The sequence below is a fragment of the Cibotium barometz genome, chromosome 4 (genome assembly GCF_041138505.1).
Source record: "Cibotium barometz isolate CiBa-2024 chromosome 4, ASM4113850v1, whole genome shotgun sequence".
NCBI lineage: Eukaryota > Viridiplantae > Streptophyta > Polypodiopsida > Cyatheales > Cibotiaceae > Cibotium > Cibotium barometz.
This window is the reverse complement of record NC_141049.1, coordinates 46,282,524-46,295,980: the sequence shown is the minus strand read 5'-3', so window position 1 is coordinate 46,295,980 and position 13,457 is coordinate 46,282,524. Positions and strand designations below refer to the sequence as shown.

Sequence of the window (13,457 nt, the reverse complement as noted above, 5' to 3'; positions counted from 1 at the left end):
TGTTCTTTCTCTCAACAACACCATTTTGTTGAGAAGAATATGGCATCGTGCATTGATGCTTTATGCCCTTTTCTACCATAAAAGCTTTGAAAGCAATGGACATGTATTCCCCCCCTCGATCTATACAGAGGGTCTGCACTTTGCAACCTGTTTGATTTTCAGCTTGTGCCACAAAATGCTGAAAACATGCAAATACATCAGATTTTGCTTTCAAGGGATACACCCAAACAAATCTAGAGTAGTCATCGATAAATGTTACAAAGTATACATGCTTTCCAATAGATGGTGTCCGCATAGAACCACACGCATCATTGTGCACGAGCTGTAATTTCCGGAAAGCCCTTGTTGATCCATCTTTTGGGAATGCATTTCTGTGCATCTTACGCAATATGCACCCTTCACATACATGTTTTGGTGCCAGTTCTACATGAGGCATGTCCTACAACATTTAATGCCTTTGAAATAGCATCAAACTGCCATAATTCACATGCCCAAACCTGGCATGCCACAATTCTGCCTCTTACACAACAAGTGTCAAAGTTGTAACCACATGAGCATCATGCTCTTTTCTCAAGCTGATATAACCCATGGTACAATGTGCCGGAAGTGACTAATGCATAGCCACCTTCATGGTCTTTGATTGTGCTCCTGTCGTCGTCAAAGTTCACTCCATATCCTCTTTTAGCAAAAGAGGAGACGGACATCAAGTTCTTCTTAATCACATACAATACTTCTGGAAGACATAAGTCTGCACCATTTGTTGTTGTGAGGATCACCTCACCAACACCCTGAATTGGATAAGAAGAATTGTTTGCACATGTTACTCGTTTGCCTTCAAGGGCAACCATGAGCTTCTTAAACAAATTCCTTTGTGAGGTAATGTGTTTAGAAGCACCACTATCAAAGTACCATGTGTCATGTGTTTCATTGACATTAAGAGACATATGCTTTAATGATACATCATAACTGCAAGTAAGAAAAATCCACTCATCCTGTACAAGATTTACTCATCTCTCACTGCACGTGATGAAGAAGAATCTACAGCCATGCTGCTTTCCTTTTTCTTCTCCTTTGCAAGCCGCTTTCTCCACTCATTCAATTAGTGACCCGGCTTTTTGCAGTAGTGACGTTTGCCCTTTTTCTTGGGCTTGCCTGCTTCATTTTAGCCTTTTGTGAAGGCTGTCCCGAATCAACCTTTGGCTGAAAATTGCTTTTGGCTTTTTCTTTGCCCTTGCCTTGGGCAACAAAAGCCCCATCACTGCCAGCATGACGAAAGATTTGTTCTTTCGATTTTGCTCCTACTATAGTAACAAGCCAACTAACTCTTCAAACAAGATTGGTTTCGGGTTCCCCTGCATAGATAGAGTGAGCGATGTGTGGAAGTTCAAGTAAGTTTCTGGCAATGATGATAGTGTCCTAGAAACCAACTCCTTTTCAGAAATGACCTCATCAATATTGAGCAATTGCTCCCGAAGATCCTTGATCTTCTCGTGAGATGATCAGCTACACTGTCACCATCATTCATGTCCAAGTCTCAAGTTCTTTCTTGAGATATGCAACCCTGGCCTCATTCTTTGCTTGATACATGGTTTCAAGTACATCCCAAGCTCGTCGTGAGGTCCTGCAAGACCTGATATGCGGTATGATTGATCGCTTTACTGACAAAGCAATCAAAGCCATTGCCTAGGCATCACGAGTATCCCATCTCTTCTACTCCTGTGAGGGAGAAGAAGGTACGACAACTTGCTGAGCACCACGGCCAGGTGTGTTAGGTGCTATGTCTATAGAGCATACATCTTCAACTAATACATAACCCGATAAGCCTTTGGCCACAAGAAGGTTTTGGACCATGAAACTCCAGAGGGAGTCCAATTTGTTCTCTTGGGACAAAACCCCAAATATATCAGTTGTATTCCCAGCCATAATGTTGAAATCTCTTTACCGAGAGATATGTAAACACTTGCAACCAAGTACGCTGTAAAAAACACCTGAACGCAAAAATCCAATGCACCGGAGTGCTATGCCAAGCAATTACAAATTCCTAAGCAAACTTTTTCCTAAATACAAGGCTGCAGTAAATGTTTGGAAAGTCTAACAACACAAGCAATGCAAATCTCTGCACAATCAATGCATAAACATCCAATCAAGGTCTGCAGAATGAAAAGCCCCAAATTTTTGTACACCAGAGAGTTGAATGATGTGCCAATAGCACACAAATGCAAAAAGGCCCAAATTTTAATGCACCGTTGGGCTCAATTTCGTGCCAATCGCACATAAATTGCAAAAGCCCGAAATCTTTGTGTACCTTGTAGCTGCAATTGTGCAATTAAGCACGGATTTCTAAAAAAACCCCCAAATTTATGCAAAAAACTTGCAGCTTTAATTTCTGCAATTAAGCAAAAATTCTGCAATTGCGTGCATGAAATTGGCTTGTTTGCCTTGAGTTTATGCAATTAAGCAAGCATTTCAAAAAATCCCCAATTTTCACTGAACCTTGCACTTGAAATCTTGCATTGTAATGTTGCTTGCACCTCAAATTTTGCAATGATCCACAAAAGCCCCAAAACAAAAATCTAAAAAATAACTCTTAGTCATTGTTGGCCCACCGGTAAGACCGGCTATCAAAAGCAACAAATGAAGTGGAAGCCATTGAGACGATGACAGTAGAGTAGGCAGGCGACTAAGGCAATAGAGACCGCGACGAGGACTGGTACAACATTGGCGAACAAGCAACTAGAATGGGCATGACGACCGGCTGGGGCAGCGCAAGGAGACGAATGGCGAACTGGATAGAGGCCGCAACGGCGATGGCGAACTGGACAAACGTCAAATGCACCAGATGAACGGGCGAATTGAATGGACGTCGGATGCGCTGAACGGAAGGACCTTCAAAAAACTTCAAATTCTATCAAATGCCACATCAACCACAAAGTGAGTGGCCCACATCAGATGCGCTAAACGGTGGAAGGGCCTTCAAAAAACTTCAAATTCTATCAAATGCCACATCAGCCACAAAGTGGGCGGAGGGCTGCCCATTGCAGTGCAAGCGCCACCCAACTAGCTGGGCAGAGGTGGTGGGCTAGGCACTAGCGCCACCGAAATTGGAGGCGAAAACGAGCAACAACAGTTGAGAGGCGGCAGGAAGGAAAGGCTACATAGGCGCCAGAACATAGTCAACAGAAGGACAGTGTTGAAGACTTGGAACTCACATGGTGTGCAAGAGTACAAGACTGTGTAGAGTGTGATAGTGACTCAAAGTTAGCGTTTGTGAGAGTAAAAGCGCAAGAATGATTGGCACGAGTACTACTTTGATTAATTCGAAATGAAAGTACAAGGGCCTTTTTATAGGCTTGACTGAGCCTTATCTTCGGCTAAATTAAAGGCCTAAATCACAAGAGATTCTACCTAAAAGGTGCTGATATCACTGCTTAGCTAAAGGCTTAAGCAAGTTATTTAGGAGGAACACATGCACACACATAAAGGACGGACACAAGGCACAGTACGAACATAAAGGGCAGACACAAGATGAACTACGGACATAAAGGGCGAACACAAGGTGGACTACAAAACCCAACCAACCCCCCTTCGGAGTCAGCGAGGTGTTATGTGGATAGCCTTCATATTCATGATGATTTGGATCCACAACTGTACACATAATACAAAAGATCACAGTGTACCAACACCTGAAACTCTCATGTCAAGCCTAATAGGAGCTTGACCACACATGAAATCCCTTAGCTCCTAGAACTAGCCTCCCCTTACTCTATACAGAGAGTAGTTTGACATCATAGTGGAAACAGACACATGCTAAAAAGAAACACACATTTTGGGTGGACTACCTAAGTAGAGAACCCATTATTGACCTGAACAGAAAAACATAGATGAAGGGGAAATTACAAGGCATACTCGTCCTCATCATCAAGGTAGAGTCCTTTGATTGTAGTAAATAAAGCATTCTATGTTGCAGATGTGGCAGCTTCTAGAACATCTTCAAGATCTTCATCTTCCTCTGCAACCAAGTTGGCATGGTTCTTTTCATGTTGCTGTGCCATCTTCTTAAAACATATGTCCTCCATGTGACCAAGCTTTCTGCAAAATGTGCATTTTATGGCCTTGCCTTTGCCCTTGCCCTTTGGAAAAGTGATTTTAGAGAGGAAAGATTTCTCTAAATCAAGCAGAACCACTTCTTCTTCCTAAAGTCTCTTGTCTTCGTCGATGAGGATAGCTACCATACTTTTGTATGGCATTTCATGCGACACTCAAAGTGAAGAAAACGTTTTTTTGTACTTCTTGATTTCCTCTACGCTAGAGAGCAGCACAGCTCTCTTGTCGTCCTCGTCAAGATGTGCATTTAATGCACCAAGTTGTTGCAGGAGAGAGCCAATGTTGTTAAGATGTTCTTGAAGAGTTTGATGCTCTTTCATTTTCAGATTGTAGTATTTTTGCTTGAGAAAAACTTTAGAATTATTAATTTTGTTACCAAATAGATTCTCAAGCTTATCCCATACCTCTTTTGTTATTTTGTCCAAATCAAGATGATGGATAAGATTATCTGCAAGACCAAGGCCGATGTGAGCAAGTGCCTTGTCATTAGGCTCGTTCCAAGACTTTACCACACGTGACGATGGTGTGCCTTCAGGTTCTTCTTCATTTCCTTTGACAATCCCCCAAACCCCATCTCGCATGAGAAGAAGTCTTATCTTTGTCTACCAAGTAGTCCACAGAACTTTTGCAGAGAAAGAAGATTTTTCAAAGCTTTGGAAGAATCCATGAGTGCTTAATGGATAGGATGGACTTTGACAGCTGATTCAGAGTCCAAACAACAGATTTCGACACCTGAGATTCAGACAACTGACTCCAACAGTTGATTCCGCCAACTGACTCTGATAGTTGATTCAACGTTCGGATTCTGTCAGCTGATTCGACGTTCAAATTCCATCAACTGATTCAACATTCAGATTCCGTCAGTTGATTCTGCATTCGGATTCCATCAGTTGATTCCGTATTCGGATTCCGTCGACTGATTTCGCATTCGGATTTCGTGAAAATAAACCCTACCAAAAAAGTTAACCTGGCTAAAAAAGTTGGCGAGCTCTGATGCACAAGTACAGGTGAACTGGTCAGCAATGCGTAGTCAGTAGTCAGGCAGCGATGATGAGACCAATAGGTGTATGCACACGTGACTATGTGCAAAGGTGGCTCAATGCGCTGATGAAGCTGTAAGTGAATGGCAGAAAATAGCGCGCATAGGTAAACAGCATGCACAAGGTGCAGGGCCAAAGCAGTTGCATAAAAAGGGGAGCTCACAGGAAGTTTCGATGCAAAACAAAGGACCAGAGGTGTAGACTGATGCTGATGCGCTTAATCTCAGGCGAAGAATGTGTGGAATGTCTGCAGTTTTTGGAACCCTCCTTAAGACCATGTCCTTCCCTTTGTGATAGAGAAGATCCCCCATTAGTGAATATGAAAGCCCTTTCTTTAAAAGCCTTCGTTTTTGTATTGCTATATTAAACCAATAGGTAGTTCCCCAGTTTGTAACCATTGCAGAAGCTCCTTCAAAGTTTTAAGTTTTTTCTCTTTGAAATTTTGGATCCTACAAAAGTGCACTGCTCATCATATGATAAGTCCCACTTGTTCTTTAGCTAGTTGATCTGCTTCTTGATTTTGTTCTCTATGCACATGTAGCAACTACACCTCCTTAAACTGCTTAAACAGAGCTCGAATCCTTCGCACACATTCTTTTAATTTATCATTTTTACATGCCTAGATACCAAGAACTTGTTTAATGAGTAACAATGCATCCCCTTTAATGATCAATATATCCACTCCTACTTGTTTGCATCTCATCAATCCTTCCTCAAGAAAAGCATATTCGGCCTCATTGTTGGTTTGTATCTTCTAAAAATATCTTCTCTTTGAACACATGCGGATCATATAAGACTAGTCCACCACCAACTTTCCCTGTTTGTCTTGACTCTTTGATATGCTCCATCAAAGAATAATAAGAAAGCATTCTCCAAAGGTTTCAAAGGTCGTATCCCTTTAAGTGTTTCTTCAATCCTTAGCTGCATCTCATGGACTTTGTGAGTCAATATATCTACAAGTGAGACCCTGTTGCTATCTCAAACTCCTGCAATTCCAATATCCACTTCGTAATCCTATGAGACCTTGTCATATGCTGAACAGCACGTGGAAAAAATTTCTCCACAGTAATCACAATAAAGGGCTTGCTAAGCAAATATGCACGAAATTTTCTCACTGCAAACATCAAAGCCAAAACAAGTTGTTCTGTGTCAGAATAACTCACCTATATAAGCAAAGCATGTGTGTGACAACGGAGGAAGTCAAGGTAGAGCTCAACATCATGTGCAAATACACAGATTAGAGGAGTAGATGCCATAGAACACCATATTGAGTTGAAAGAAGATGTCATAGAACACCACAATGAATGTAGTCAAGAAAAAGACTACATTCATTACCCCATGGGGATGTTTTGTTTATTGTGTGATGCCCTTTGGGTTGACAAATGCCTCTTCAACGTTTCAGAGGTATATGAATTATGTCTTTCAGCCATTCTTTGGGAAATCCATTAGGGTATATATTGATAATTTTTGCATCTATAGTCCTTGCATTTCACATTGCTTGAAGGTGGAAGAAGGTCTACAACGATTGGATAGATTGGGTGGACAATTGAATTATGAGAAATGTAAAATTGCTAGAAAAGAAATGGTTCTACTTGGCCATTTAGTTTCAGCAAAGGGAATTTCAAAGGACACAATCAAATTAAAGTACTGTTGGATTTATCTTCCCCTTCTAATCTCAAGGAACTCATTTCTTTTATTGAGAAAGTCGGGTATATGGCCATGTTTAAGCATTTGCTTTCTCAGCTGTTGCACCCTTTACAGTTTTTAGCTAACCAAACAACTTTTGTTTGGAATGAGGAATATGATGCATACTTTGGTGAGCTGAAGAAGGTATTAAGCACTCTTCCTAATTTGTTGCCGCTTGATTGGGACCAACAATTCTTTGTAAATCGGAGCATTGGGAAAGATGCTATTGGTACCATTCTATTACAGAAAGATTCTAAGACTTCTTTTTTGTGACCCATTTATTTTGCAAGTAGGGTGATGACTACTCAAGAGCTCTTCCCTCCTCTCCTTTCGGCTGTAAAAATAGTGGTGCTGAACTGAGTTTGCAAGTTTTGATAAAAGAAAACGATGTCCTTTTTATCAAATAAAAAACTTCTTTTTTTGAACAAAATTTATCTTTTCAAACCAGACCTCTCTTTCTTCTTTTTTCCCCAAAAACTAGGGCATGGTGGGCTCTGCATGCACAGTCGACGGCAGCGCAAGGTCGTCGAGGATAACCACGACCAACATGTGGCTCACAACAACCGAGGCACCCGAAAAGACGGTACTTCACACAGGCGAAGGAGCGAAGACACCCAAACGCCAGGCACGCAAGCACCACAAGCCAAGGCAAGGCCACAAGCCGACGACAAAGGCAACCATGCCCCCTCTTGATGATATGAGAGAGGGAAACCAAAATAGCCTATAAAGGCTCTTCCTCAAGCGAAAAGAATGACATGTGGGATAAAAATAGGAGACATCATGCACACAGTTCCAACAAAAAAACAAGAAAGTTTGTCCCCTTCAAACTTTGACAAAAGAAAATTACAAGGCTTATTCTAAGGCATTGAAAAGCCAAGACTATGTCAACATATACATTATTATTTGCCAAAAGAAATGACTAAACCTCACTATTATTTTCAAGAGCCATTCCTCTCTTCGATTCAAAAAAAGAGGAAAAAAATCTTGATCACTACATACACTTATCTGATGAATTCTCCAAGTGGGTTAGGAAGACCTCTACGTGCATGATTGTCCCTCGACTGAGGGCTCACAATGGGGTCATGACATACAACAAATATTCCTAAAAAAGGTATTACTTCTAAACAAATGTTGCACTGATGAAGATGCCAATGTGTATCCCAGTGCAAGGTGCAAGTGACACACATTGCCTCATATTGGAGCTCTTGGGATCATCCCAACAAGCAGGACCCAGGCACACAGTCAAAGGCTTTGCAGAAATACACAAAGCAACAATATGCATGATGCTTCCGTATCCTCACCTCCTCTATGATGGCCTGTAGAGTAAAGATGTGATCAAGTGTACAGAGTAGTTTCTTGTCATGTGCAAGACGTGCATACTCATTCCCAGGGCTATTTCCTGAAGAGCAGCAGATAAAGAGGACTTTTAGGACAAGAGTCTAGAGCTACAATTGCTAGGCATGGGCAGGAAGACTGGAAAAACCCAGCCAGCATTCATGGAGGGATATCTATGTCGATTGCAGCAAATGAGGGAATTGTCTAGGGAACCTGGCCGACAGCAAGTCGGCCAACCCACTAGTGTTTTCAAGGCCTATAAATAGGCATCGCTAGGCTCCTTGATAGACATTCCCTCCTTTAGGGAGTAGGGTCATTAGACTAGGCATAGATTAGGTGTTTTCCAGCTTTTGAGGGGCAGCCAAATTTTGTACTATATGAATATACTGAAACTCAGCTATCTCTCTCTCTTCTCTCCATCTCTCTTGCTTGCATTTAGCATCAGGTTGTTCCAGGAAGGCGGTTAGGGCTGAAAGAAGACTCCCAGAGCTTCCACAAGTGACATCAGGCTCAACAAGGCTAAACGCCGATTCAATCCCAGATGAAGGTGCACATTCCAAGGAGAGTAACATGAGACATGGAAGAAGTTCCCAAGAGGTTGGTTGGTGCTGTTTCACAAACCCAAGGGGAATGGCAGTCTTGTGAGTCGGATGCCACTTGGGGCATACCAAGAAAGGAATTCATGCAACAGTTCCAAGGGATGATGATCATCCAAGGGGTGGAGTGAGGAAGCTAGACTCAATACTCAGGAAAAGAAGACCAGAAAAAGTGTTCAGGGACAGGGCATGAAGGGCTAGGGGACAAGATGTAATAGGTGCATAGATCTTCATCAGATTTGGAGTGGATTTGGAGACCAAGCAAGGTTTTCAGTGAAAAGGTTGCCAAGAAGGAAAGGATGACAAGTTTGGGACTCCATGAAGAGACAAAGGGATGATGACAATCATCCAAAAACAAAAGTTGGAATCCCGTCACCAAATTTAGCAAAGGGGGATGTCATGTGCAAGACGTGCATGCTCATTCCCAGGGCTGTTTCCTGAAGGGCAACAGATAAAGAGGACTTTAAGGACCAAAGTCTGGAGCTACAGCAGCTAGGCATGGGTAGGAAGAGAGTGAAAAAACCCAGGAGGCTGTCGGCCAGCATTCATGAAGGGATATCTCTGTCGGCTGCAACAAATGGGGGATTTGTCCAAGGGACCTGGCCAACAGCATGTCAGCCAGCCCACTAGTGTTTTCAAGGCCTATAATAGGCATTGCTAGGCTCCTTGATAGGCATTCACTCCTTTAGGGAGTAGAGTCATTAGACTTGGGGCAGCCAAACACTTGCCAAGATGTACACCTTTTTCTGCTATATGAATATACTGAAACTCAGCTCTCTCTCTCTCTCTCTCTCTCTCTCTCTCTCTCCTCTCCATCTCTCTTGCCTGTATTTTGCATCAGGTTGTTCTAGGAAGGTGTTTAGGGCTGAAAGAAGACTCCAAGAACTTCCGCATGTGACATTTCTCCTTAAGCATGCCTGCCCCGATGCTCTGTGTCCAAGCCTTTCTGCCAAAAAGCTGACTTGGACTCAAGTATTGCCCCATAAATCTTGGCCATTGTATGGCCAATCATGATAGTCCTGTAATTATTTGGATTCATCAGCTCTCCTGCTTTATGGATGGGAACAATGGTGGTCCAGGCGGAGGGAAGCCTTTACAAAGGGTTCTATTAAATATTTTTGTGAGAATGGGGCAAATATATGATGTCCATATGCGAAATGTGTTGGGATTCAGAGTCTCGTATGTCATAAGGAGGTTCAGAAACAATTGAAAAATTGATGGTGCTGAGCATCAGTTCTTTTATCAAAAGATAAAAAGTGTTACCAACAAATGGCAGTCGGGACCACACGGAGCAGTAGAACCATCAAAATTGCTCAATGGTGACTGTTTTTCACTCTGCATAAAGTAATGAAACAGTCAATTATTACTGCAAATGTTCAACAATCAGACAAAGATCCCACACTACAAGAAAAAGAAATCCTCTACTGGAGCATAGAGAGCTGCTAAGAGACACAAGAAAGGAATCCTCTACTGGAGCATAGAGAGCTGCTAAGAGACACAAGAAAGATGATCTTACAGGCTGAATAACACCCTGAGAGCAACCATGTAGGCGGCAATCAAATACCTGTCATCACAAATATACCGCCCATGTTAGGCTACCCAATTAATATGTAATTTTGGTAGTAAAGTAACAGACGCTTTCTAGTCTCAGTTGGGACGGAGGGGCACATGGAGCAGCTAGGCAAGCCAGGGTGCAGGAGTAGGGTTAGGGTTAAGATCTCAATGCAAGTGGAACGGAGGGCCTTGTGGAGCAGCCAAGCAAGCCATGGGCAGGGAGTAGGAAAGTGAACCAGTAATGCATGTTTAACCCAAAAAACATACTAAACAACGACGGCAAAACAGGTTGTCGAATGAGTCCATGGCTGCACTTAGATCTTTATCATCACACGTGTTGTTCTCTTCTGTTTGGCTGGGCTTGGATCCAACCATCTTCTGTGTCTCCAATTCATTATCAGCGTCTGTCTTGTCTGTCCTGGAGTTTTCCTCCCCCCCTTTCTGTCCTTCAACACAAATTCCATGATCAAGAGATTCTCTCCTCATTAGGTCATCCTTCTGCAGAGCCTCATATCTAGCCTGCAGCAGAGCAATTGTTTTGTCACCCATCATGTGGGAAAACCAAATAACAAAAAGAGTACAAGATGAATACAGATTGACCACAGAGACTAAAATTCCTTTTGTGATTGCTTTCAATATATGGACACTGAAATAATAAATAGCATTACTTCAATCTCAGATGGCTCTGCTTCCATGCAGTTTCCAAGCGATTTCAAGACAGCTTCATCCAGACCATGGTCCTCAATAGCATTCCTGCCACATGGTTGAGAGAAAAACATGATTTGAAACAGACAAAAACAACAATCTGCAAAACATTTTACTTATCTGTAAGGAACTTTATTTGCTACATTGAACAGTAGGCAAACTCAACAGAAAAAAATATATATGATCGCATACAGTAGACTCTGTAGGTTATAAGATAACTTAAAGATATATACTTGATCCATACACAGAGCACAGGGTGCATTTACACAAGCAAGTATAAGTCGCGTGAAGGAAGTGGCTACAATGACTACCTCAAAAGCATTGCTACTGTGTCTCAGACAGCCATCCACCAGGATGGTGGCACATTTGCACAAGCTCAGGGAGGGCCAGCATTGTGGACATAGACCACATCTCTCCACCTTCCTTAGAAATGGCCTATATAGCCGGCCCCCCAAACGGCTTCCCTTACATGTGGGATTATTTAAGGGCCCTCACATAACACAACCAACCCTTGGACGTGCCCCAAGAATGCCCCCGCATTCCATGAAAACACATTATCATAGCAGGCGATAAATGCTATTGAACTAAAAACATATGATAAGATGTAACACATGAAAACACCTTGATAACATAGAATAAATGCAATTATTACTTAATTAAAACCAAAAAGAAAAACAAACATACCATAAGATGTAGTCCTCTCCCTTACTGAATTCATGTTTCTCATCTTCATCATCAGCTGCTTCCTCTTCGCTGTCACTGCAAATCAGTGCTTCACTGCCATTCTGATCATAGTAAATACGCCTTCTTCCAACAACAGACTGATCCTCTGGCATCTTTTGGTTTCTGCAAAGAACCAGCTCACACAATAAGCTGCCGTGGTTCTATGATTTCCAGCCTATTGATCACTCAAGGCATCCATGATCTATTAACCATGTCTTCTTATACGCTGGGCTTTCACCTATCCAAAAAAATCCATGTTGTATAAGGAGGATACTGCTGAATCGCCGGAAGCTTCACCGGCCGGACATCGCTCTTTCCGCCAAGACTGCTACCATTTAAAAAGGAAAAAAATGTGTTTGAGCCTTCCTCCTGAGTCATGAAGCCATCTTTGTCTAGAGCATTTGTATCAAGGCCAGACACTTTGCACAGTGCTTTCTCAATTTGAATGGTGAGCAGATCTTTTACTTCTGCCCCATTTTGAGTGTTGGCACTTGTGTCCCGTTTTTGGCCAAGTTCAAGTAACTGAGAAGTATATCCATGTAGTTTTTCATTGTTGACCTCCGTTCTTTTCTGATCAAGCAAGCCAAAGTTTAGGCGATTTGACCTGAATCTCATAGTCAATATTTTGGTGGCAAGTTTCAGTTAGTCATACCTTCACATATACAGTGCGATAAAGCTCTACATGCTTCTTTAGTCTATTGATGGTTGATGAGATTGTTGAAGCCGGTGCTTTCACGGGCTGTTCAGAACTATCGGTTTTCTGTCATCAGCACAAAAATAATGGAAAAAGATCATGTCAACTTAGATGACAAGGGCACAAGCATGCAGAGAGAAGAGGGAAAGTACAAAGAGGCGATGTAGCAAAAGGAATCTGGACAACTAGAAAGGGCCAAAAGCATCAGACTTAAAGCCCAAAACTAGGAGTCAACAACCCAAATCAACCCAACGAAAGATGAGATATTGCTATATTGCTCTCTCTTGGTAATTCACTCACGTTGGGGGCTACTTTTACACTCTTAGAGGTCGTTGAGTTGACTGGCACCATCTTGAGCATTCTCCCAAAATTCCTCTTCTTATTTCAAAGGAGTTGTTTTCCTAATGATTGTGGTTTGATTGATGATCAGCTTGTTCTAAAGGGCATAAATGCAAATACAGAGATGCCTGCTTCAGAATTATGGCATAAGAGGTATCGACGTGCAAATTTCACTCATTGTTACTTGCAGTTGCCTAACACTCATTGTTACTTGCAGTCGCCTGAGAGGCAAGAATAGGGGCAGGATATCGTCCAATTTGGAAGGTTCAGAAAGTCCAATAGGTGCCTAGAGTTGCCCAGGACATGCACCAATAGATGGGACACAAGTTGGGACATTGTGAACATGTTTAATGACATTCTGGATGATATATATGCACCTGAAAACTGATGGCCGATACATATGAACCTTTAAAAGTGACAGCCGATTTGAATCCAACCTACAATCAAATTCCTATATAAAGGGAGGTCAAAGGTCATTTGAAGGCATCCATTGTTTCCAACAAGCAGGTGCCAAGAGGCCATATTCGAGACATGTATGATCCAAGTGGGAGTGGAGCAAAGGTATATCACGTGCCCCACTACTCCAAGTTTAACACAAGGGGATGTCACATGCATGCCTTTGTTAGAATTGTGTATCTCAGTGTATTTATTGGTTTTACCTATTTTTGGGTGTTTTACCTA

General features: G+C 42.1%; 1 protein-coding gene across 1 annotated transcript in view; it reads right to left on the bottom strand.

Moving 5' to 3' along the window:
• Positions 1-13,457, bottom strand: part of CLF (SET domain-containing protein) — a 61,190-nt gene that overhangs the window by 26,703 nt on the left and 21,030 nt on the right. The window contains exons 3-9 of the mRNA XM_086790059.1: positions 12,396-12,503; positions 11,982-12,313; positions 11,705-11,866; positions 10,984-11,068; positions 10,583-10,834; positions 10,278-10,325; positions 10,025-10,096 (exon numbers count right to left, since the gene is read on the bottom strand). Of these exons, the coding sequence (XP_086646185.1) occupies positions 10,025-10,096; positions 10,278-10,325; positions 10,583-10,834; positions 10,984-11,068; positions 11,705-11,866; positions 11,982-12,313; positions 12,396-12,503 (1,059 nt within the window). The remainder of the gene's footprint in view (positions 1-10,024; positions 10,097-10,277; positions 10,326-10,582; positions 10,835-10,983; positions 11,069-11,704; positions 11,867-11,981; positions 12,314-12,395; positions 12,504-13,457) is intronic.